General features: G+C 39.7%; 1 protein-coding gene across 2 annotated transcripts in view; it reads right to left on the reverse strand.

Moving 5' to 3' along the window:
* The window catches only part of LOC100692412 (E3 ubiquitin-protein ligase Midline-1), a 79,111-nt gene that overhangs the window by 31,144 nt on the left and 20,265 nt on the right, over positions 1-27,702 (reverse strand). The window contains exons 1-2 of one of the 2 annotated variants that reach the window (XM_005450009.4): positions 23,683-23,986; positions 4,715-5,508 (exon numbers count right to left, since the gene is read on the reverse strand). In XM_005450009.4, coding sequence (XP_005450066.1) covers positions 4,715-5,440 — 726 coding nt within the window. In that variant the 5' untranslated portion in view covers positions 5,441-5,508; positions 23,683-23,986. Of the gene's footprint in view, positions 1-4,714; positions 5,509-23,682; positions 23,987-27,702 lie in introns of those variants that run through there. The other variant, XM_005450010.4, reaches the window with a different exon arrangement.

The raw sequence follows: 27,702 nt of genomic DNA on the forward strand, positions 1-27,702 counted from the left end.
CCTTGGGCAAGACACTGAACCACAATTTGCTCTCCGGTGTATTCATGTGTGTGTATGTTGGATGGAAAGCACTTAGGTGGAGGAAAAAAAGTGAAAAAAAGTGAACCAGCCCATTGACCATATTGAATATCTTAAAACATACTGGCGCGATGAGTCAGAAAGCTATGTTATTAAACACTGAAAATAGTGAACATAGTCACTGAGTCACTGAAATACTTGGAAATTATTCCAAATAATAATTGTTGAAATAATTTCAACTATGTGATTTTTAAAATAAACTTTCAAAGTTATGTTGCAAATCAAGTTAAAGCACATGGTTAACTTGAAATACAATATGTAACTCAAAATTTCATGTCATCTTCTTTGAAATGTGATTTACAATGTTAAAAATGTAAGATACCTCCAAATCCTGATATAATTACCTGAAATTCTGACTTATAGATGGCAAAAATGTTTTGTTTTGTTTTTGCTTGCATAGAAATGTCCTTCCTACTGGCCTCCCAATTCATTTAAAATGCTGCCGCTAGAATACTGCCTACACACCAAGAAGAGAGAACACATTACACCAATTTGTTCTGGCTTCTTGTGTAATACAGCACTGAATTTCAGGACCTGGTTTGCTGAATAAAGAAACAAAAAACAGACACATCTCTCAGACCTGCAAGGACCGGTCAGCTGGTGGTGCCCAGAGTTCAAACCAAATCCAACAAACTGACTTTAAACCAGTGCACAGTTGTGATTCAGCTGTGTTTGGGGCCTAGAGCTGCCCCAACTCGAGCTATTTTTAAAGCCAAGCTAATGACTTTTTTTTCTACTGCTTTTACCTAATATGGACTTTGTACTTTTTAATAAATTCAGATGTAATCTTACCTGCTCTTTCATTCAACTGGTTCATATTTTATTATGTTATTTTCTTTATCTTTTACTTTTTTCCCCTGTCTTTAGCTTTTAAAGTGTTTTTTTCAGTCTTTTTTAAATTTTCATTTTAATATTCTTATGAAGTTTTCCTGTCTTTTAAATATTTCAGTAGATTATGGAGAGCCCGTTGAAATGCCTGTGTGTATAAACTGTGTGTGTCCGTGTGTGTGTGTGTGTGTGTAGATGTTAGTGCCTTCGTGTGTATGTTTTCTTTTGTGTAAGTGCGCGAGAAAAATCGAGCGAGCGCGCTCACAAGTTAATGAAGCGGTCACACATGCTTTGTTTTCCCATCTGTTGTCAGTGTCCTCACAAGGTACTCTGAGTGATGTCAAACAGCAGGAGGACTATATATTTCAACAAGAACTTCATTTAACCAACGAGCCCTGTCAGAAGTAAATGTCAAGACGTTTGGGGGGGAAAATGACTGAATAACAAAGTTGGAACATGTGACAGAAATCCCTCATTTGGTTTTAGACGTGTATCCTCTCGTATAACTGTTAAGAAATGGTTGAAACTTGGGAATGCACATGAGCTGCAGTAGTATTGCTCACACGGATTCAAAGTATGACATGGTTTGCTTGACCTAAACAATTTGTCTTGCACACTTTGTTGGCTTACACAGGCAGTATTTAAAAACCTCTGTGCAGGTAGGAGACACAAGTGCCATCCCGTTGTTTTGTTTTGGGTTTTTTGGGGGGGGTTGTGTTTTTGTTTTGTGGTATAGGTGATAATTAGCTTGTATAATAACTGCAGGGTGTGCTGACCTGTGCTATTTCTCTCTGGTTGAATGGAGGGAGAGCAGGGAGAAAGAAAATCACGATAATTAGATGATGCACTGACCTGTAGCCTTCCTGCTAATTTTTCTTCTCTGCCTAAATTTGCTGAAACAGGCAACATGAGGCGGTAGAGGCACCCACATTAAATCTAATGACAAAGAACATCAAGCCCATCATTGGAGGCAACGCTGGTTTTAAAACAAAAGAATGATAAACAGAAAGGCAGGAGGGAATGTTTAGGCTTATTTATTGGGTGCATACATATGTAATCATAATCACCGATTTTAGTTAGGTTCAATTTCTCCGATTATATCACTGCATGCCCTTTCTCCAAGGACATATTACCAACTACTAACACATATTTCAAAACCCTTGTAAAAGGAGAACCACGCTCAGTCATGACATTTTATTTAAGGGTGCTTAGCAAGGCTGAATAAACCCATTTGTGTGTGTGTGTAGTGCGTGGCTAAAAAATGTCCCCTGGTTAAATGACACTTTGGTGCGGTGGTGGGGAATCTTTATTCTCTCTGTTGCATGCATGCTTGGGCAGCAGAAAAGCTCAAACATTGTTTTTATTCAAATCATCAGGTTTGACCTACGTGAATGCACATGTGCTGGACATTAGAGGTGACACAGCTGCAACCAAGATGCATAAATGGGTATACTTAGGATGCACCAGTGGGGATCATGATGATTGCGGTTGATACCAAGAGGAACACAGAAATAGCACAAAAAAGTCAGTTCCTCCAGCTGCTGCTTGAGGCTGCCTCCAAAAGCGAGTCAGTCCCAGTAGATTAGCATCTTAAAATGCCAAACTTTAAAGCAGAAAAACATGTTTACAGCCCTGTGCTCTATAGCTAATTCCCACTTCTAAACAACTATACAGGAGTGTTTTTGTTTTTGTTTTCTTTTAACATGACTCCTTTTTTTCTGGAAGAGAGTTTTATAGAACCTAAGACATTTTCCTCCATATTTCAAAGCTATGACATCACAAAAATGTGACTGGTCAATGTTGATCGTGGAAAAACATTATTGGCACAATAACGGGATATCTCATACACCCATTTGTGCTATAATCAGCTAATTTCAGTTCATGTGGGGCAGGAGGAAAATGTGGTGATAAAAACATATTTTTTTCTTTGATAGCACAAAGGGACAAGCCCATGATTTGTCTAGGACAGAAACAAGCACATTATACCGCTAACGCAATCTCAGTTCTTTGCAACCCTCTACACAAAAAACATGCTAACACAAAGCTAGTCACAGAATGAAGATAAAGTTAGTCGCATGCTGGCCCCAGCCCAGCAGCCAGAGTCTGAAGTTCAACAGGTAACAGAGGCAGTGACATTGTAGCCTCCATTCCATATTTGTAAAGTAGAATTACCATGGCGATCCCTTTAAAGTCTCTTTGAGTTTGTTTTCAGCTTTGCTTTGTGTTCTTGGCACGTTACATACGTAAATACTAAAGGAAAGATTGTATATGTGTCCTCATTCGGACAATCATTTGAGTTGTGTGCAGAACTGTAGCCTATGGTTGATATTCCTAACTTGTAAGTATGAGACAATGTATTTCCATTCATTTTACTTAGAAGAAAAGTACTGAGAAATGTGTAATCCATTACTTGTTTTGAGTAAAGACTCCAACACTGGTTATGATTCAACAAAGCTAAGCTGAAATACTGATAGTGTATCCGTATGTGCCTATATACTGTTCTACATAACTTACAATGGCACCTTTGTAAATGTCTAATTTTCAACTTTATCCATCCATCCATTCGCTTCCGCTCATCCTTTTCAGGGTCGCGGGGGCGCTGGAGCCTATCCCAGCTGTCATAGGGCGAGAGGCGGGGTACACCCTGGACAGGTCGCCAGTCTGTCGCAGGGCCAACACACAATTATGGCCCTTTTCAACTTTACCTGAACCTAAAGACAAAGAAGTATTCTAAAACAGAAAGTGTTGGTTGCAAACTGTTAACCTGTTGGGTTACTCTAACTGAACAGCAGAAATGATGTGTTCATTGTGTGGCATAGAAGGCCGTTTGCCAGAGAAAACCTTCTCTGTGCTGATCTAAAATCAGATTACTAGCAGCCTAGTAGGACCACAAACGCGAGGTAAAAGTGAACTTACATCATCAGGGGTGTGATGTGGAGACTAGCGATGTGTCTTGCATTCACTAATTCAGCTTTGTAAATGGAAGATAACTGCATACTCATAGTTTCTGGATTTTGCATTGTACTATGAAAGCTTGGCTTTGGACTGAAGTAGCTATACCTTGGCCATTTCTACTTTGACCATTTTTTTCCCTTTTTTGTCTCCCTTCCCTTTTATAGAAGCCATTAAAATACTCCAACATTATGCAAATGTAATCCCAAGTCACTGGAGACACTGTCCAGCAAAGTGCTTATATTAGTCAAAGGCAGATTAATAGAAGAAACCATCTGGTGGACATCCAAGGTAACATTTACTTCTGCATGATCTTTGCTGTAAGACACACACACGCACAGACACACACTGCCTCCATCTCCATTACCAGCACACTGTAATAGCCATGCTCAATTAAGCACACCTACACCCAGCAGGCAATTGGTGCTCGTTAACCTGCAACCTCATTAAAGACACCATGCCTTGTCACTAATGACACTCCCCATATTCGCTCTGTGTGCTTGCTTCTGAACGCCCTCCTGGCACAGTGGCATGGCGCAGTGATTATGCTAATTGCTTAATTATTCAGCAGAGATAATAAGTCAGCACGAGATGATAAAATCTCACATGATAATCGAGTGAGATACCTGGATAAGGATAATAGAAAATTTCACACTTTTGAGCAGAGTAAAATTAAAGTTTAATATTCATTATATGGGTATAAGATAAAGAACAAAGAAAGTATAAGCTTATCTGTCATTAGAATGTGACGGATCTTGCAGGTTTTAATTAGAAAATGGGGATTTTTAGAAGATTTCAAATGAGAAATAACTTCATTAAAATCAATTAAGCAAACATAAGAAGGGTCTGTGCTTACCCTGAGTTTTTCATAGCGGTCGTTCAGTGCTGCCACCTGGTGGTCCCTGTGCCGTCCGACTAACTTGCAGAGTGAGCAGATGAGCTGATCATCAGTGACACAGTACATGTTCACCTTTTCCTCCTCGTGCTCCAGGCATTGGAGCCCTCTGAGGTGGCAGTCCGGCATAGGCTCGATGAGCCGGTGGCCGGTGAACGGCTTCTTGTTGGGGTGCGTCGCTCTGAGGCATTCGTCGCAGTACGACACCTCGCACGTTACGCATGTCTTAACAGCGTCCTGTGGCGGGTCCTGCTCGCAGAACTGGCACTGGACCGGCTCCGGAGGTGTGCTCGGGCTGGACATGGCGGCACTGAGGGGGACCAGGGCCAACCGGTTGCTACCTTCCTCACCAGGAGAGTTGGGCCCGCTGTGAGGGGCAGGCAACGACAGCGGCAGGGGGAGCCCGGCTGAAGATGAGGCCCGTTGAACTCTATCAATAATATTCTGCAAGGTCACGTTTCTCTTAAGTCCTTCTAGTCCACGCTCTGGACTCAAGGAAATGACATATCTACAGGTGGGGCACTGGAAGGCGCCGATGCTCTGAACTGATTCGTTGGTGGTGCAGTGGGAGACGAGGATGCGGTGGGCGCAGCCGAAGCACAGGCTATGGGCACAGGGGAGCAGCAGTGGGTCTTCAAAGAGCTCCAGGCAGATTGGACAAGTTAGCTCTGACTCCAGAGTGTCCATCCTGATTAAAAAAGGCCAGGCGGGACCAGGCGCAGTGTCAGCGAAATCCAGAAGAGCCACTCAGCTGTCTGGAGGCCAGAGAGATAGATGGAGGCGAGCAGAGAGAGGGAGAAAGGAAAAGAAAGCAGGGGGATTTGTGATTAAATGGTGTGAAACAGCTTACTTCTCTGCGCTTTCTTTGGAGGGCTTATATCTCAATGAAGCAGACCACTGAGTTGACTTAAAGTTGCCGGGTTTTCTACGCCTGACTTAAGACTGAAAAAAAGACTAAACAAACAGATTAATTAGCATGGTTCGGTATGTTCCACCAATAAGCATTTAGAAGTTTAAAATCAACACCTGACGATAATTTGGCTGTGGAACTTCTACCTTTGTCCACAGTCTTAAGTAGAAAGGAGGCACAGGGGCCTATAAATTCCCAATTATTTATATATTGCCTGTGACAGTGGCCTCAAGGCCCTTTATTTTGTAAGCTACATACCCTTCAACATTTGAGAGAAAACCTCATTTATCAGACAATCCTCTATGAGCAAAAACTTGGTGATGGTGGGAAGGAAGAACTCACTTTGATGAGGAACAGACAGCCATCTGCTGAGCAGTGAGGTCAAAAAGAAGATCGAAAAGTAGAACACAGCCACAAACAACAGACAAGGCAAAACTACAGGAGAGATGCTCAGTGCATGATGGGAGGTTCCTCATCACAGTTCTGGGTCATCTGACCCAGCCCTAATGATAGCCTTTATCAAAAAAGAGCTTAATCTTGAAAGTGAAAATAGCTGGGAGCCTATTAGCAAGATTCAAGACAGTCTAAGTTAGAAAAAGCTGCATTAGTATCAAAAAATAAGATGAGGAGAATGTTGCTAGTTAGTTTGGAGGTTTCTTCCGGTTAAAAGGGAATTTTTCCTTCCCACTGTCACCAAGTGCTTATTTATATGAAGTAGCCTGATTGTTGGGGTTTTCTATGTATTGTGTATTACTGATTTGGTGCTTTATATGTACATTTTAATTGTACTAAGAGAAAATGAAAAGACTATTCTGTAGGTTGAAAGCCAAACATCTCATGGTCTTTGTAGCAGCCACATAGCAGATGTGTTGTTGACCCACTTTGTGCCCTTTTGTGATTCTCATTGTTGTTGACCGCACTACGCTATAGGTTTCCCTATGCTTGGATTAACACGATTACACAACATCAGCAGCAGCTGCCGCCGTCATGTTGACTGCAGCATCAAGGAAGCATCTGTCAGGCTGCACTTAAAACTACTGAGCCACAAGCCAGTAATGCAACTTCTCACTAATCAGATACTTTATGTAACTGGTGTGCAAGAGTGGGAGTGAGTTGCGCTTTATCCCTCGTTCTTTACCATTAAGTCATTGTGCAGGTACAGATAGTACAGTATGTAAGCTCTGAAAAGGCAAGTGACAGAAAAGGCCTTAACAAAAGTCTAAGAGCAGGTTGAGATGTCTTTTTTTTCCAAGTTGCTCTTAAATGGGTGGGATTATGGGATGTATATGTGGGAAATATGTTTGTACTCTACTTACTTTGGCTACAGAAGGCTGACCCCACTCGTTTTTTTCTCAAATTATATTTAATTGCCTGATGCATGATAAACACACAAAGTACATTTTGTAACATTACTATCTTTCTTTTAGCTATGTACTAGTGTATTGGTGGCAGAGGGGAATAATTTTCCCAGCATGCTCTGAGTGAGACAAAATAATTAGGATTCTAAGTCATCTGGTACATCATGTTCTAGCAAGAAGCACTGCGAGATCAGATAAGGGTAGCATGACAGATGTTTTACTAGTTACACTGAAAGTTTCAGAACTCATTCAAAACTACTGTGTTCACAGACTGAATGACGCTCGCACCCAAACGCGACATAACCTCTTTGGCGGAAGTAATAATGCTTCAGAGGAATGACTACAGATTGTTCTTCTCACCTGGTTTACATTAAACAAAGGAAAGAAATTAAATTAAATTTGATGAAGCTTGATGAGATTTTTAATGGGTTTTTGGGCTTTTGAGGCTTCCGTACAATCATTTCAAGTCATTTCAAGCGTACTTTTGCTCAAATCATATAAATTCAACTTTGATGCACCTTTACCACTCGAGTTGAAATGGGAGTCTTGTTTTGACATTGACTACAGCTGTGGCTGCATCTGCCACATCTGGAGTCAGTTGCTAATTAGAACACATGCCAATTCATTTCTCCTGCAGAGCCACTGACTCTGGATTTCCACGTGAACCTGCATGCTGTCAACATGTCTCCAAGAGACTCAGGAAGAAAATGTAGAAGAGGCAGAACTCAAATTAAGAAACACAAAACAACAAAATGTAGCAAGATTTACTGTTTTATAAAATTCTGATTATGTTGGAAAGCATTAAAGGGGAGCTGCCTGCTAATTAATATAACTAAAAGTGCTCAAGTAAGCTAATAAATAAGTATGGCTCTGTTTCCAGTCAGTTTTAATAAAGAAAAGTTACCTCTGAGACTTTGCCTCCAAGTTAAAAATTCAACAGTGCATGCTTTCTTCATTTCTGAACTCATAGCCCTAGGCCTTTTAATACACTTTTGGTTAATTTTAAGAAGATAAATTGGATTTTACTGTAGCTGAAAATCTCAATGAAAAAAAATCCCCATTTTAGAAGTGAAATAAAAGTGAAACCAACCCCTCAGGGCTAAAAGGATCTTTGCCAGTTTCAGGAAATGTGTCACAGCACAAAAAAAAAGAAAAAAGAAAGAAAGAAAATGTCAGATTAGCACAGAGATAATTCTGAAAACAATGAGATTTAAAAAATAAATGATTTTGAGTATGAATGCATTTGATTATAATGAGTATGTAAATTGATATTATAAACCATGCTCCAATTTCTACACGCTTTAAGCATAATAACGACAGTGACACACACTCACACACACAAGAAAAATGCGAGGAATGAAATGAAATGCAGGAAAGCAATCCGCTCTTATCTCCATGGTGCGGCCTTTTCAGCAGATGTCACTGTTTACTGAGATTAAGACTCGTGTGTATCTGAGTGGACTGCTGCACTCTGAATATCTCCTCTTCATTCTCTAAGCTATCTTTATGCATGGTTTCCTCTCATCCTCTGGGAAAAAAACAAAAAAACAAGTGCTGCAGATAAACTGTCCTCATATGAGCTCAGCGCAGTCCAACCACCACTTTTAGTACCTGTGATATTTGAGATCAGATATTTACTGTGAGACTTGATGAGCTGGTGAAAGAGATGGGATGGGGGGGAACTGTGTACAAAGACGTATTACCAAGCAAGCCCTTGATCTCTTACGTTTAAATCAGAAGGGAAAGACCAAATGCTGGAATCAAGCAAATATGGAAGGATATACAGAAGAAAATGCAAGTAATTGAATGTGGGAGATGGGAGTGATTTGGCAATCACATGCTTTAAATGAAATGGAATGGGTATGTGTTTGCTTGGACTGTTCAAAACAAACACTCAGAGAGACACACTCTTCTACACTGGCATTGCAGCATGTGCACACACAGTGATACATACTCACACTCATTGCCGACTGTCAAATAAAACTTGGAGGGTTGAAAGGGTTAGCGTATACTGTTGTTCTTTTGGGCGAATTGCCTTTTCGTAACAGCATCGTTGGATGTTAGCTTACAGCAGCTCTGAAGCTAAATAATAATAATGGATTGCATTTTATATAGCGTTTTTCGAGACCCTCAAAGCGCTTTACAATTCCACTATTCATTCACTCTCACATTCACACACTGGTGGAGGCAAGCTGCAGTTGTAGCCACAGCTGCCCTGGGGCAGAGTGACAGAAGCGAGGCTGCCATATCGCACCATCGGCCCCTCTGGCCATCACCAGTAGGTGGTAGGTGAAGTGTTTTGCCCAAGGACACAACGACCGAGACTGTCCGAGCCGGGGCTCGAACCGGCAACCTTCTGATTACAAGACAAACTGCCAACTCTTGGGCCACGATCACCCCAATAATCACTAAATGACCAGTTTCAACATGAGGGAGCAAAGTTTACGCACTAGGGTGAGATGTAATCTTATTTAGCCCAAGTATATGACAGTATACATCTGCGGTCATGTATGTAAACACAAACTTAACACACTGACTTCTCCAAATGTAAGATGATGGCAAAAGAGCTCTAAATTCACTCCTACCTAAATGCAAGCAATGTAAGATTGGGACAATCCCAAATCTTTCAACTTTTTTTATGATTTTTTTTTTTTTTTTACCTAGATGGTTACACAAAAAAACCAACAATACAACAAGAGGCTGCGACCTGGCACAGCTTCAGTAATCTGTTTCTTATACATATATATATAAATAAGGAGAGAACACTTGTGTAGGGAAGAATTATCATCAATCTCTGTATTTTAACTCCTGTCAGGTGTGTAAAGTCTTTTGTGACAAAAAAAAAAAATCTTCTTAAATCCTACTTTTACCTGGCATGCAACCAATAGCAGCCGGACTAAGTTAGCAACTAGCTTGTGGCTAAAGATGCTGAAAAGATTGATAAGTAATTTTCTAGACAAACTCTAGAACTTGAACTAAATGCATATGTTGTCATTTAAAGCCAAAAAACAAACCCTTAACTAGCTGTACATCATTAGCCTAACACCCCACAGTTGGAAGACTAAGCAAAGTTAAGCTAACTTAACTTGTTAGTAAGACTGAAAATCCCAAAGAGGTCATTGTAACCTGTTTAATCTGGTATCCTCTTTATTTTAGCTTAACTAGATATGATGCATTAGTCAAACTTCATTTTTTACTTTTTGTTCTACTATAATATTAAAATAATTTAGATATGTTTATTATACTCTTTGTTTATTTGTTTATCTGTGGATTCTAATATTTTAATATCTAATATGGTACATATGTTATTTTAATAAAACTAATGAAACCACAAAAACTTAATCTTAGAAACAATCTAGTAATCATCAGTTTATAAGATACTAAAATATAATACCATATAGCATTGTGTATCAGGTGATTTTTTAACCCTTCTCATTTATAAGTATTCCTATAGGGCAGCAAACATATACGGTCCTATTTATTAATATCTGTTTTTCTACAAACTTTCTACACATGTTTAATACTTTCCCCTTTTTCTATCGGTAACAAACATCTCAACCTGACTCAAGCTGACAAAAAAAGGGGCCGGCACAAACTGGTTAAGGTTAGCTGGCAAACTTGCAAACATTTATCCTTTAAATTACTTTGAGGCTTGCATTTGTTTTTAAAAGATGTCGAAAAACGTGACAATCCAACCACGTTGATGAAGTTGATATTAAAAAATGTGTGAGCTCGGCCAATCGGATGTCCTCAAACTGGTTCATCATGTTCCACTTGTTCCACGCTGATAGCAGAGGACTATTGATCGACTGTTGTTAATTAACAGATGAACTAGATTAAATAGCTCACTGAACAAGACCACAATAATCCAATATTACATTAAAAAAAGGTTCTATTTAATTCTCAGGTATTCATGAAGTTTAAAACAGTTCCACTCCTTCTGGAGCATGCTTCCTTTTGTCAATCAGACTCTCTAGACTCATCACAATGAGGTTAATACAAAGCGTAACCATTAAAACAAAAGAAATCTAATGCATGAGTGTTGTCTGTTTGAAGGTAATGATAGTGCACAAATGAACTAAATATGAATTGGGCCAGTCTAAGGACTATTTTTTTAATGCACTCCATTCCAGCACACAGCTGTCAGCCAACTAACAAACAAAGTAGAGAAGGTAGATGCAGGAAAAAATAACTTCCTGACAAAGCCAAAAAAAAGTTAGACATTGACAAAGCTCTGACAGGTTTGAAAGGGGAGGGAGGAAACCTGGAGGCACGAAAGGATGAAGCGAAAAAAAACCCCCTCACTCTGACAAAGGAACACACACAAATCTAAATCTGCGCTTACATATAGACATGCATAGTTACACAAATCCAAATTGGCAGATGAGACAAGATGAAATGCCTCTCAATACACCATAGGTGACACTGTTGAACCATGTTTTGAGGTGACAGAGAACAAAACAGAAGAAGAACGAGTGGAAAGGGGATGTAAAGAAGTAATTTCAAAAAACTGGAGGCAAAGAAGAGAAAGCAGGAGAGAGAGAGGGGGGGAGAAAGGCCATTCAGAGTGGAGGAAAAACTTGATGGAATCAGAGTTGTTTATTTTTCCCACCATCACTTTGTGCCCCATGACTGTCAGAGCTGCCACTATGTGTGAAAGACTCGTCTGCTGTGCTGGAACCACTGAAATGTCAGTACCAATAGCGTTCAGTGGGGGGCAATACAAAGCTGAATGAGCAGTGGAAGACTCCTCTACAGTCATTTCTCCTCTGTTTCTCTGCAGCTTCAGCATGTGAAGAAAATGTTTCATTCTGAACAGGAGCTGATGTTTGTAACATTACTTGCAGCTATATTTTTATGGGATGCTGCATAGTGCCTCATCCAAAATGACATCTACCTAATTTACAGAAGTCTATGTATAAAAAAGAGGAGAAGGCTCATTATATTTTTGTTCTTCATCTTTCATTAAAATGCTTAACAATTTTGTGTGTAGACTAAAGATGTCCACAACATATTTATCTAGTTTATCGAAATGTTGTTTAACAGCTGCTTTCAAAGAAGTTCTAAATGTCGTGTTTCATTAAAATAATCTGTTTTTCTCTGTCTATTTTCATCTATCTGCTTGGAATAATCTGCGATTGTTACTCATTATATAACTATTTAAGGTTGTGTCAAAAAACAGATTCATGATGTTTTGAATTTTAGCTCATGTTAGCAGCTCTATCCTGCTGTGTAATGAGTAATAATGCCATTGTACACGTTACTAAAGATATGTCCTCATGCTAAAATTTAAAAAACAGCTTTAAGCATACAGACTAATGCTTTCTATCGATACTTTGTTTGCCTTGGTCATACAGTGTTAGCTATTAGCACGATACTATATAGTCTTTAATAAGCTTGAATGATGTTTTCACTTTTTAAAGGTGCCTGTTTACAGGTGAGTCAAATTTCAAGAGGAAACTGTTTTCAACCAAACTATACAGCTATTATAGGTTTAGCATTAGTGCTGACAAAATTGCTAGCAATAATCATCAATATCTCATGAAACTTTGCTAGTTTAGGTGTAGTCTCAACCAGCCATTATGTAATACTTACTTACTACTACTTACTAATACTAATACTAATACTAATTACTAATTAATAATTACTACTGCCAGTGACCACTATGTACTGTATGTGGTGTTAGCTCAGCTTAGCACTAGATAAATGTTTAGAGCTAGTACCCTGAAAAGTTAAAAGATCTTTTTAAACTGTTATTTCAGTCACAGTTATAACATTGATTAAGATTTCTATTGTTTACTGACTTTTTGTTGGTGTTCGCAATCAGTGCATCGACTGCTTCTGTCTGTAAAATACCCACTGTCCTACATTTTTGTATTTTCAACCATGCTAAAACAGGATGTGGTTATTGAAACTGCTGACTGTTACGTGTAGGGGAGCCTGCAAAATGATTTTTGAACTCATCAACAAGGAAGCATTTCAACAATAGATCCTGCTCTTTCAGATGCATTGCTAATGTAGTGATACCAATTTTACTGCAATGTGAAAAGGCTCATCATGTCAAATCAACGAATGTTCCCACGAAGAGGATTTTGAGAGTGTACAAATCTCAAGGCAAATGAGGAAGCAGTTTAATTTCATTGCTTTAACCATGAAAAATTCAGTCAGAAAGCACAAACTGTAAGAACATTCAGTGAAACTCTCTCTGTGACCTTTTCCTCAGAAATGGCAATATAATATTCAATAGATATGATAGGCTCAGAAGGATCAGATTGACATTTGTTTATCTCAGTCTTCCTCTGTTTCTGTTTCTGTCTCTACTCATCTCATGTTACATCACGGTGTAACACAAGTCCAAAATGCTACATTTCTATTTTGAGAGGGTACAAATGTCATTGCCCCGATGCCTCGCTGAAATGCCTGCTGTTTTATTTTGAAAAAGAAAAGTAACTTTTATATGGTCTCTGATCCATGAATGCCAACACATAACCTTTTGCAACTGGCCATTATTTCAGCGTTCACTTATTCAGTGAGGGTTAAATCAAACCCAACTTTTATCCCTGTGATTAGCCAGTACTCTGGCTAATCTTCCTTAACCCTCAGCCTAAACCAAACCCTAAGTATTTAAAGAGACTACCAAAGATTTGGTGTGTGTTGCAATGAGTCTCCAAAAGTTGAATCTGTTCATCTGGACGTAGCGTTTTGTGGGAGAAACGTTTCTCCCACAAAACGCTACGTCCAGATGAACAGATTCAACTTTTGGAGATTTACTTTCCTGGATGATTGAGAATTCATCAAGATGTTGCAATGAGTGTTTATTAAGACAGACAGGGTTGGGTTAGAGGTTAAAGTACTTTTTAGAAATGAGTTCATATTTAGACAAATGCTCACTCACTCCACATATAAATGTATCTGAAAATAACTAATAAATTCATTTAGAAATTAAGCCTCTGTCAACTTTTGATCTCCCTTCCTGTTTATATTTGGGCTCGGCTCCCCCCATTAGTCTGCATTCTGCTTCTAAATCTTTCATTAACGTCAGGTCCACGAAGGTTGCCGCTTTCCTTTCCCCTTGTAGTTTGAACTGTTAAAATTTTCATAGGACCTCTTTCTTTTCTCTCCATTTTCTAAAAACTGATTCAACAAGAGAATGATGCAGACAAAAAAAAATCCCCAGACGAGCGAGAGAGAGATTCTCTGTTCGATGTAAAGGGAAAGACTGAGCGCTGCACTTTTACATAATGCACTGAGACACTCATAATGATGATGATAATTGTTGCTAACTGCAGGTCTAAACACTGATATGTTTTATAGGTTTTTGTAATAAAACTTACTTTGTGATCATTTGTTCTCTTAAAATTTTGCTTCAGGGAAATTTGATTGCATTGCTTTTTCTGATTTTTTTCAGCACAATGAATACTTCAACTGCACAAAAACCTGAAAAACTCAACTAAAACGAGCAACACTTCTGCGTGGAAGTGTAGAGAGATTCCATTACCAGATAGCTTTGGGTAAATTACGTTAAAAGAAATTACTCGGCAATAAGAACCCAAAAAAGCTATGAAAAAAACCTCACATTTGGGTGCAGGGTCCATTTGGTGATTTGACGTGTGCGACTGTGGCAGCGCACGGAGCAGAACTGAGAAGTAGGTCATCCCCATTGACCTGGCTCGCATAATAAGCATACACACTGCATGTGTGTGTCACTTTATGATCGTGCTGTTCCAATTTGCTCTTAACTCAGAGAGGCAGAAAATAGCAAACACACAGCGAAATGTTAGAACCGAGCGAAAGAGGGCAAAGCATCTGAAGCCGAGCCAAAACATGACGATATCTGGCTGTCAGCCTTTGCCGCCTGTAAAATGTAACATTACAAAGTCTTTTCCTGCTCAAACTTCAAAATGCAAATTTGAATCTGTAATAGATTCACAATGCGCTCAGGGTAAAGGTGACCAGAACCTGTCCGCATTGGATTGTCAGGTACCATTTTGCCTAAACTGCCCACAAACATCGCCTACTTTAGCAACTGGGACAGAGAGAGAAAAAGAAGCAGCTCTCAATTATTCACATTTTTATAAAAAGCTGAATAAATTATTTACATTTTTGTGAGCTCTTCAGTGCAACCTCTACTTGGCTTCGCTTTTTTGCCAACATCTAAACCATTTGACACCTCACGTACATCAATATGTCAAAGAATTTTAAAGATCCCTCAAATGTTTATGTTTTTCCCTGAATTGCAAATCCTATAATCTGGTTTCATAGCAGGGCTGGAGAGCTGGAGAGATTAACCTTCAACCTCGTGAGGTTGTTGAGAACAAGGAGCCTTTTCAGGGGTTTTCTCTCCTTGCTAAGGTTGGACCAGATTAATTTCAACGGTGCACAGCCGAATGTTTTAAATTAAACAGATATATTTTTTATTAAATTTAAAATCTAAGTTTTGAACTTCATCTTTTTGGTTAAACGTTCTTCTTAATATACAATTTCATTGTATTTGGCCATCAATAATTAACGGTCAAATCCGGGATGCTCTGGAATTCCAGGTCCAAATTATTACATTACCTAAAATATTTAGTTGCACTACAAGTGTTGCATTATTTTTATACTTTATATTAGAATGCATGCCTCAATACTGTGCTCAATTACTAAAGTATATTGCAGTGTTCGTGACTATCACCATGCTAGCCAAGACAAAACTGTAAAAAGTAACATTTTATAATAAACTTGCAAATTAAAATAGAAAGTTCTGTTAACTGAAAATTGTTGAGCTGGTACATCATCATGTTACATAGTATCTTCCTGCATCGCCATGTCTATACAGCATGTTTCTACAATGTTTTCCTGCACTATTAGCCTTCTGGCTCGTCTTGTATGTAATAAATCTTGAAGTGCAAGGAAATTCATTTTATATATTCAACAGCCTTGCTCACAGGTGTAGTTGTCATAAGTCCAATTAGGACAGAGGACGAAAAAGTTGGGTGATGAACATGCCCAGAGCTGAAGCTAACGAAGTCCAAACTCCACTTCTAGTGATAAAAAAGCTTTTTGAGTGTTAGATGTCAAATTCAAGGGAGAATTAGAACTCAAAATCTTTTTCCTTTTCCTTTCCTTCCTTCCTTCTACCTCCTTAACTTCTCCTTCGTGTTCACTACAGTATGAGACTGGATATTTAACAAGTTACCAACACTAGCAGTTGCCACACGCACGCACACACTCAAAGCTTTTGTCTGATTCCAGATACCCTGCCATGCTGATCCCTAATCCGCTTCCTACAATACTGGCTGTGACCAATCCCGGCCTTTCATGTTTCGAAGCGGTCAGTCACACCTAACAGGATTGGCTGGTCATAGTCTGGGATGCAGAGGCTATTAGTGATTATAATAAAGGGTGACATTTGTGAATGTGGTGTGGGTGCTTGTGTGAGACGGTGCGTGTGTGGCAGGGTCTGTCTGGGATCTCACTTATGTGACCCAGATTGGGTACAGTGGCGCATGTGAAAATGGAGGGCGGTAGGGGGGTGGAGATTATGTTAACAACTCAAAAGCTGTTGTTGTCAAGGACAGTTTTTATCAGGGTGAATGATCTTTACTCTCCCACCACATGCAAACACACATAGGTGCCTTTATCATCTATTAGTAAAGGATTTCTATCTACCTATATAACTTTTAAAACCTGGTGATCTCAAAATATCGGCTATAAATTCATGCAATATATAAATAAATGTAAAACATTTTATTGAAAATTAATTGCAAACTCTTCAGTGTGTGCCAGAACGGTTAGCGCTGTTTTGGTCTCTCTCTCTGGCCAAAGGTTCAACAATACGCATGTGTAATCAGCAGCTCTAAACACCTCAATTCTGATCGTTTTTTTCTACTCTCAACTCTAAATGATGTCACGGGGGTTATCCCTAATGTGGTCTGCCAATTAGAAGAAAGTTGGCTTAAAGTAAGGGGAAAGGGAGCTAAAACAGCCTGCTTCAGAGATGAAATGGATGACTGCGCCAAGGCTCATCATACATGAACAAGTGTCATTTTGAACTTTGAATCATGCAAAGTAACTTTAGTAGAGTCCAAGAGCAAAAATTCAGAGCTGAAAATGAGTGTAATAGTCATCTTTTTGAATTGGGGTGGGAAAAAAACACCCTACACTTAGCTGGAAGCAAAACGTCACACTTTTCTGACACCTTTTGATAATCACACATCACAATAGTGCTAGCTTGAATTCACACTGTAATAGAATTCACTGCAGCAACAGTTGAGTTAAGTGCCATTTACTGTCCAATAATTAAAAGCTGATGCACTTCAACGTTACTTCTGGTTCACTTTTCAAACTGTACAGTAAGAACCTCAGTTGGCTATTTGACATAAGACTGACTGCAGGAAAGAGAGCACTCACTGAACCCTCATATGCTGCATTTCCAGACACTACAGATTTAGTTAATGTCTCCTTCCATGAGCACAATTATTCTATAATGCCTTAATGCTGCCTCAAAATGTGCGCTTAGGATCCCCTAGTGGAGATGAAAGTGATTAAACTGTGGTTATGCCCTGAAGTGCTAAATTATCATAGCAACTTTGATTGGATAATGAAATGTTTTCGATGTGAAAATGGCCCCAGAGAGCTGGTAAAGATTAGGTAAGCCAGTGTTTGCATGCATGAACAGAGCACTAGTGGGATAAACACCACGCATGCAGCATTTGCATGACTCATGCAGTGTAGCATGCAAAAAGATCTTGTTTTTGGGAACTATTCAGGGCAATTAAGATTACTGATGCAAAATATCCTTCTTATCGAGTTACATTTACATGTTATTATGGCTCATTTTCTGGATAAAACAATGAATATCTTATAGTTGTGCACAGATTTCTCTGTGGAAAAACCCAGATTTTCTTTTGTGTTTGAAGATTTTTAACTTGTTGGAAATTAGGATTTCATCTTGTTGAGAATTTGTTAAGTTGTGGTCAAGCAGTCACCTTGGACATCTGCTTCTTCAAGAAAAAGCTGATTACTTCTATATAAACTCAGTTTAACCTGCCTGAAATGCCTAAATGACCCTGTTCCACAGGGCACCTTGTGTCATGACACCAGAGATGTGGAATATGCTAACAATTATACTAGATTTTTAATACAAGGCTTCAAGTCATCTGTGTTTATGTTGAACTGGAAGGTTACGAATGTCAAAAAGCAGGATGGTATTCAACCTATCCAAGACCTCAAGAATGATGGATATTCCAAACACATCTGCCGAGCCGCAGCTGATTGAGTAAATCCCTTGATGCGTATCAAATGTCCGCAATGTTTTTTCAGAACCGAGCCCAACCTGACACCTGTGAAAGGGTGTTTTTTATCAGGCAGCATGCTGAGAGGATCACTGATTTTGCCTTCCATTAGTGAAACTGAAACTTCATGTTACATAAACAATTTAAAAGCAGTGCTGATCTTTGGGATCTTCATTTTTGTTAGCTTTTAATCCTCTGAGAAAATATGACCTACCTACTTGAGGATGGCTCCAAAAGTTAATTCATGCTGCCCACATAAGACAAAGACTCTAACCTACCAAGACTCTAATGCATCCCTAAGAGTGAGTTGATTGATGTCAGTTGCAGTGACAAAATTATAAAGACATTTTAAGAAAAAAATTTACAACAGAAAATGTAGCAAGTTTACAAAGACTGAAAGCAGCATTTAGAACTTGGGAGAGGTTAACTCAGGGCATTCAGATTTTTAATGCATGGCAGAAATCATTGTGTGCCAACAAAGGCAACTGTACCTGATTGCTGTCTGCTAGCTTTACCTCCTGCGAACCTGAGTCGCTGAACTGGACTTCTGAACACACCGAGCATTTTGAATACATTGATGTGACAAACTACATTGTTTTCTATGTTGCTAAACCAGAAAGTCTGCTTGAATTTTGGTGTAGCATATTAAATATGTTACTTAGCACTGATTAGTAGTTATCTTTAAAGCTTGCTAAACAAACTACTTAGCATTAGCTAATAATGTGATAACTTCTGGTTCCAGAAAGCCAAGATGGCAACAACCATGATGCTAGAATAATTCGAAATCCATAGTTGACAATACCAGTGAGTGTAATCACATGGCTATGTCCATCTTTTACAGTCTATGAGTTTAGTTTAGGTTTTGTGTTTTTATTATTTCATGGTGAAATAGTCAAAGGTTCTTAGATGATAATGTGTGGAATCAAATGACCCAAAAAGCAAAGAATGCAATTAACAATGTGCAAAGAGACTTACAGAAATTGAACTGATTTGTTTTAGGATGCTAGATAAAATCTTTAGATTTTATCTGTAAAATTTCAGGCTGTTTTTATCATAAATTTGACCTCGCTAACATCACGCTGCTCCATGCGACAGGACAACTCTCATCAGTACATTTTTTAGTTATGATTTCCAAATTCACCAGGCAATAAAACAACTACTTGTTCAGCGGAGAAGCATCATGTGGAATGTGTGGCCGCTCATTAATTTAGTCTGAGAAGCGAAACTGTCATGCACATTTAGCGAAGGAGACAAGGATTTAGATGTTGAAGAAGAGTTCAACGTCAATTATTTATTTATTTATTTTCATTTTTCTTCTTTCATTTCTCTGTGTTTCTATTCAGAAAGATTCAGTATCACAGGTTTTACTGACCATATTAAAATGACTCACAGTACATAGGGTTTAGTTTTGCCACATTAGTAGAAAGTTATTTGCAGTGCTGGGTCACTGCACCGTGGTATAATCCTCCACTCAACCTTTTAGTATAAACATGAATTATTTCGACTGCAGATCAGACAAAAAGCCTACACTTCAGCCTCCATTAAGTAGAACAAAATCCAGTATTTTATTTCCTTTGTTTCTAAAATTACTGTGTAATAGCCTGATAGTCGTACAAACATTGTGGATTTTATATTTATATAGTTAAAATGTTGAAACTTGTCCAATACCACACTGCAGCACACTGTTGAGGCGCCTGACAACTTTAAAATAAAAAGTTTGAGGAACCACTTATCCTCTCCACAGGACTGCACAAGCTGCCAACTCTCACTGAACCGATTGTGCTCATTGTCACCGTTTCTGATGTTTCCATAGCAACATTGCACTCTCATCTTATCCAGTGGGTGATTAAAGAACGCACTGGGGTGGATAAAATGAACTGATCTGGAGTGGAAATAGAGCGAGAATGAGAGAGAGAGAGAGAGAGAGAGAAAGGAATCCAGTATGTCTTGTCCCTTTTCAAGCGTGTTTAGATAGCAATTAGCAGTTCACCCCTCGAGCGTCTGAAGTAGGCAACTGCTGACGCTTTGAAGATCAAATTAACCAATTACGGGCAGATAAGACTCTCAGGAGTTCTACCTCCCCGTTTTATCATGGATACTACATCCTTGTGAGATAACAGAATATTTTGGGGGTAGCACTGCTGTCTGCTTGTAACGGCATTAGCCACCAAGTTTTTCTGGAATACATTTTTTCCTTGTGATCAAAGCGTTATTGCATTTTCTTTAAAGCTAGGTCATATGAAGTGCTTTTCCATAATCGGTGAAGTACCTGCAGCATGCCCCCACTTTGGAGAAAAAGCTGCTTTATACACTGTTGCTAGCAAAGCCTATTTTAGCACTAACAAAATAACAGCAACCTAACCAGCAAAATCAATATCCTAATTGTACTTTTGCAGTGCTTTACCTTAGAGTCCGATCATTCAAGAATTTTAGAGATCCTCATCAACTGGTGCCATGATTGGTTAGACTTTTTATCAGATTCAAATGGACTTAGTGACACAACTCCTAGTGAAGACACATGCAAAGTACAGCAGTCTTGAGTTTTGGTGATATTGATTAGTCTGACACTTGGCAATAATTAGCAGATACAGTATCTGTCTGTGCATTGCAATCTTACAGTTTATGGATACAGCTGGCTAACCATGCCTCCTAGCATTAGTGGATAATTGAGCACATTACTCTCTTGTCCAAATATGCTAACTTCAGGCTAAATAAAAGAAAACAACATAGAAACAGCCAAAAATGTTAACTTTGAGGAACTTTGACGAACTCTGATGTCAAACACTGACTTTGGGCTCCAGAGTGGTTAGGTGACGAGTGGAAAAATGATGTAACCAAACAGCTTCAGAAAAGTTAAAGCCTAAAACAAAAGTAAAATAGTGTAAAAAAAACAAAAAACAAAAAAACATGTTTCCTAACCTGAGGCCCCAGCTACCTCAGGAGAAGACAACAATAGCATTTTAAGAGGAGATGGGGTTTGTGATTAAAAATGACTGTTGAGCTGGAAGTGAGAGTACGTTGTGAGAAAACTAAAGTCAAAGCTGTAGTTGATCAGCAACCAGTATTCTGGAAGAAAAAATAAGTTATTTTTTGTCAAGGGTGTTTCTGAAGAGGTTGGTAACAGCCTGAGCACCTCATCAGAAAGGACTGCCGTACAGCGAGGTAAAACGGTGACACAACTTACCCTACATTTTCTTCATCTGTGGGTCTCGGATTACAATATATTTGGCTTCCAACCCTGTCAATAGCAGCACATTGCTTAGCTTGCAGTCCATTACTGCTGCCTACTTCTCCAAACTAGAGGCTACACTGTCTATAAATACCTCACACAGCTCTTCTTCAAAGAAACCAAGCCATCCGTTTTAAATCAGCGACGCTCAAAGTTTAAGACTGCACCTTATCCTTGAGTCAAGTTTACATAAACTGACAGATGTGCTCCAAGAAGGAAAAGAAATGAAAAAAAATCAGCATTTGCTATAATTGTCTACATAGTTCCCACGCTCAGTCTTCATTCACGAGAGAGAGAGGGGGGTTTGAAACCTAAGATGCTTCAGTCAAGCCTGCCCAGGCTGACAATGTCTCAATGAAACATGTCGGGGGGAAACAGGAAAAGAAACCGCAACAATGCTATTGTTGCTATATTGGTCGGCAAACTGACAGCTAAGGACCAAGTACAGAGAGGGTCTTTTTGTTTTGCCTAGTCTATTCATGTCAAAGCAGACTTTGAATATGGCAACTTATGGTGAGCACATAAGCACTGCTATATTTGGATGGATTGGATAATTTCACTTCCATATGACTTCCATAGACAGTTAAAATTAATGGTGAACAGTCTCTTTGAAAAGTGCTACACAAGCCGAAAACTATTTTACAAGTGTTTTCAGACAAGTTGGCATCTTCCAAACAAACTATGGACAACCGTGATAATCTGCTGGTGACCAAACTTTGACCTGTACGGATCAAAATACGTGGGTTTATAAATCAGAGCAATCATAAACTATTTACCACCAAAAAACTTCTATGTTATGAAGAATATATGGTTAGCGGTTAGGGTTACTTTACATCAGACCTCATGAGGTTAAAGCCATTTCCAACTTCAACATAAACTATCACTAAAAGTGAGCAGCACCTACTTCTATTTAATGCATTTGATTGCTTAATTAAGGCCTCAACTTAGGCTACAGTGACCTCCGCCTCCTCAAGTTCTCCACTGTACTGCAGATCAAACACAGAAACCTGGATTTCCTTGATCTCGCTGACCCGCCGCAGGTGAGAAAAAGCACTCGCAGCCCTGAGCCCGTGTTATCCAGCTGTCACCCACATGCTTCAGCACACACAAGATGCATGCACGCTCTCACACACATGCACTGATGTGTACTTAACACGGCTCAGCACACTGGAGACGCAGAGAAATTCAATAACCTGACCTCTGGGAGGCTTAGAAACACCGAATGAGCGACTTGTGTCGATGTGAACAACGTGTAGAGCATGTAGTGCAGCTAACCTGTATACAAAGGTGTTTTATCCTATCTGCACATACAGGGCTTTCAAACGAGGAGGAAGGAATTGGGGAGGACAGTACAGATAAACATCTCCCCTTTCAAATTAATGCTGTCAAACTCCCTGCACACTTTAGTGGAAAGCAGACAAAACATTTGGGACCTCTGAAGCTGCTCTTACACACTCAAGTACTCAAGTACGAGCGCACTTTTAAGCATCCTTCAAGGCACTGTCTCCTGTCTCCTTTATGTGTGCCCGCGCTTCAAGCAACCACCAAAATATCCAGTGGCTTTTTGAATTTGGGTCACAAAAAGTCAGACTCACATGCTACGTAACAATGCCCACACACAGACACCGTTTTTTGTTGTTTTCTTTTTCTTTTTTGGTAAGCTGCCAAAGTTTTACAGCTAATACCTGTCGACCTCTTAAAATGGGATCAACTGATTTGCTCGTGTGTGTGGAAGCTGCCACACTTCAGGGAGGAACATGAGCCCAAATTAAAAGCTGAAGTTCTTCAGAACTCCTCGCTATAAATGTCTGTCCAGCAACTGTTTCTTCACAAGTTTCTTTTCAACCACCATACAGACTGGCTCCAAACTACTACACTGGCTCAGTCCTGAAGCCACTGCTCTGTCATTATCATTCCAGCAATGCTGGCACTGAATGCTTCCACTCCTTATTTCCACTGAGAATACAGTCTGATCTGAGATGGAGGGTGAAAGCATGCGGGAATCCCCCAGGGACTGGGAGACTTAAGTAAACTACTCTGAGAACTCCCTCTGAGACAGCCCACACCTCCCACACCTCCATACAGTAAGCACACACACATACAAAAAAAAAAAAAGAATACAAATCAAACTCCCCTCTCTGCTTTCTGTTCCTTACCTTCCACATGATTAAAATCCCATCATCCACAAACAAAAGTGAAAAAGAGAGGAAGAGAGAGAGAAGTGGGAGTGGAGGGGGGGGAGAATGGCAGCTATCTTTGGGTCTCTCTCTCCTCTATGGGATGCAGAAACAGCAGCAGCGGCGGCAGTGGCAAAAGCAGCAGCGAGCAGCAAACTTGGGAGTCAGAGAGGATGTGGATGCGTCTCCGTGGCTGTGTCATCACCTCTCATGACATGTTTCCTCCCCTGCCTGTGTAAGCCTTTGCATCCTGACCCAGCACAGAGAGAGTGAGAGAGAGAGAGAGAGAGAGAGACGGGACAAAGTAGTGTACCTCCCCCCTCTCTTTATCCCCTCCTCCTCGGTCCATTCCTCCCTTTCTGTTTCCCTGTATTCAAATCTGCCAGCGAGCTGCCGTGTCTCAAAGTAGGCCAATCACCGAACTGCTGGGGGGTGGAGTCAGGGCCCGCTGTGTGTGCAAGTGTGCTTGCAGTCATACAAACAGACATTGGGTGTGCATGTCTACTTATCCTTGCTGTAATATGCTTTGCATGCAAATTCATATTCCAAGTGTGATGTGCACATCTGTGCAAGCAAAAAAAAAAAAAAACATCCCAGAGTTCTCAAGAGTGGATTTTCAAATAATTGCTTAGTCTCAGGCAATAATCGAACAAATAAAAAGCCAGACTCCAGATTATTTTGCTGGGTTTATGTTTTCGTCTTGCAAATATTTACTGCATCTTTCAGTCACTTCAAGTGCCTTCTAAATGGCCAAACCTCCGGGAGTGAAAAATGAAGCCAGTAACAGCAGCTCCAGGAGTGGTTACTTGAGGCTGAAATGCTAGAAAAGAGAAAGTCCCCACAGGCTCTCATGTTAAAATGCCCAACTTCGTAGCATTAAAATACACGCTTACAGATACACAAAGCGTTTGGGGTGTTTATGGATACTTTCCCCTTTCGTAACAACCTCATAGTAGACACGTTTTTTTCATAACTTCTCCTGTTGGATATTTTTAAGGCTAAAAGTTAGAGGTAGGGCTGTTTTGATTGGCAAACAGGCACAGCCGACGTAGATGATAACTATAATACTTTTAATCATGACAGATATTGCTTGCTTATGTGGCACAGATTGTCCAAGAAGTTTCAGGTCTATTCTTGGTATATTAAAGTGCAGCATCATATTAGCCCATAGCTTTGCACCAGTTAGTGCTTCCAGCACATACAGATTATGCAGCTTGTTAATCGAGCTAGCTTATATTTACACCCCAGTCACTCAGGCCGAGATTGTTGCCCCAGTTGGCAACTGGCTGCCAACCACCATTTGGTATAGAAAAGAAAACCGTTCTGAGTGTTTGCTGTAGGCAGCTGGAACCCTGAATCCGATCACTAAAGTCTGAATCATCAGGTTTAGAGTCCATCAGTGACCGCCCAATAGCCTCTTGTCACTGGAAAAAATGTATATTTTGCAAGTAGTTGGCAAATGGTTGCTAGAGGTTGGTAGGTGAAATTGTTTGCTAAGATGTGTACAGTGCCTGGTGAACCAAACTTCAGATTGCCACAGTTGTCCATAGTTTGTCTGAAGATGCCTACTTGTCTGCAAACACTTGCCAACTGCTAGTAAAGTGGTAGTAAAGTAGTTTTCAGTTTGCATAGCACTTTTCACAGTTCCAGCATTAACTTTTGCTTTAAAGGCATCACGACCCTTTCACAGTTTCAGGTATTGTTGGGTAGTTAAGCATAATGGAGGGCATAAAAAACATTGCTAAGATTACATTTCTGATTATAGCTAGTTGGTTTGGAGATTTGCAATGCAAAGTCAGTTCTTCAAATGCATCTGCACAGGTAGCATGCTAACACCAAGGAAGCCAAGAATCCAGAGCCCGAACTTAAACCGATCCACAAATCACGTGTTGAGCTGTCAGGATTTAAGGCTCCATTTTCTACCAGTACATGTTTCTAAAGATGAATCACTGTATTGATCGGTTGGTGCCAGTACTGAAAGAAAGACCTGATGTGTGTCCTCATCAGGATAGGGATTTGTGTTGATGTATGGGCCTACAGGTTTTACATTGTTCACTTCAAAATAACAATATGTGTGTCTGATTTTTGTTGAAATAAAGTTACATAAAACTGAATTGCTTGAAATACATGTGCAGCAAGAAGATGAGGAAGTCTTATTACATACTGACACTATGTTTATCATCGTTGTGGTCAATGACCCCTAAAGACACCAGCTGAATTTGACATTTAACTTTAATTTATACCAGCTGTGCTACAGTTAATAGCAGTTAGTGAGGAAGAACATTGTTTAGCTTAAAGCTTAAAACCACGGTGTAGTATAAATGCCGTGACTGTGATTTGTTATTTACTAGGAGAACAACAAGCATAGTGGAAGCTGTATTAAAGGCGAATGCCATCAACAGCAGTTCAAAGTAAGAACACGTCAACAAATATGTTAAATATTTGTCAAATGAAGTTCTCTTTGCATTGGAGATGAGTAAAATCCACTACACATGAGACACCTGTGTATTACCTTCCATCTTTCCACCCATGACACGTCCTCAGCACAAATTCGCCCTGTGTAATTTATTTAAATGCCTCCCCAATGTCCCGATGTCGCTCCCTCTCTCCCTCCACCTTGAAACCTCAGCTGTTTTGGCTGCTCCCCATAAAAACAATCTCCTCCTTTTTTTCCCCCTTTTTTTTAACACAGCCCACAAGGAAAGCAGCTTAAATTAATCTCTGAGATGCAAGTCAGTCGCACACATAGCCCACGCTGGCCTGTCATTACTGCAATCTTTGATCCAGAATCTTCAGCTGTTTGGAAAGCCCACCTGTCTGAAACGCAGTGGACAGTTCACTTTGAGCGAGCAATTATGCGTGAGAAATGGCAGAAAGTCTGAATCAAAACCACTTTTCCGAAGTCCACCGTTTATGTGAAAAAAAACCAAACTTGATCGCAAGCAGCTCATTGCTAGCTTATCTGAAATAATCCCTAACATTTTGCCCTAGAGAAGTGACTCCTCTAGTTTGGAGCGTAGAACATGGTTCCTGCTCTTGCAGTGGATTGTGGGTTCAATTCTATCTTGCATGCTTGTATGTTTTGGCGTGAAAATATGTTGAATATGCCAGATAAACCTGTTTGTTTGGGTCTGCTAAGTGCCAAACAGCATGCCTAAAACTGTCAATGCTTGGCATTTCGTTTCACTGGCGCGTTTAACAGATTCCTATTAGATAAAGTGTTTTTGGAGTTCCTATAAGGTCATTTGGAGCCAAAGTGGTAAAATACGCTTAAAGTGGGAAAGTATGGCATGCTTAGTGAATTCTTTAAACATCAGGGAACATTTTCATATTCCAAACCCTAGACTAAGTTCACTAAAGTGTATGTGTATGCACAGTGTGTGTGTGTATGCGTGTGTGTGTGCTGCGGTTGCAGGATTCTGGTGTGTATTTCTGGCGGTTGGAGTGGGATCAGTCGAGGTGAGGCTGCTGCTAAAGAATGCTCTTTTGGAAAAGGACAAGGAAAGAGTTTCCATCTCGGGTCAGTTGCCGGCAAGAGAGCAAGCCCACTCACTTTCTGAACACTCTTTACCAGGCCGGCAAGACGTGAAGTGTTCCCTCGCTATGTGAAGAAAGAAAAGTAAAAGCACATGCAGTTAGTAAAAAAAGAAAAAATTGTCAAAGGAAAAATATAACCCTACCATCTAAGAACTAAAAATAAACATGAGTTGACTGGTGAAATTGGAAAATATGTCTTGCTAAAGGTTGGACTTTCAGGAGTGCCTTTTTTAACTCTCAGATATTAGCTTCACAGAGACATGGGTTATTATGCTTCTTTCAAACTGAAATTTCATCTCATCATCTCTTCCCAAGCCAAATCTAACAGACCGTAGCAATGCACAGATGAATGTGTGAGTCTTTTGCTTTTTTTCTGTTTGTTTTTATTGTTTTAGGGCTGATATTTTGATTTTTATACTTGTAAACATAAAAAAAAATCTCAAAGTTCACTGTTGCCAAAAT

Source organism: Oreochromis niloticus, linkage group LG23 (genome assembly GCF_001858045.2).
Source record: "Oreochromis niloticus isolate F11D_XX linkage group LG23, O_niloticus_UMD_NMBU, whole genome shotgun sequence".
Lineage (NCBI taxonomy): Eukaryota > Metazoa > Chordata > Actinopteri > Cichliformes > Cichlidae > Oreochromis > Oreochromis niloticus.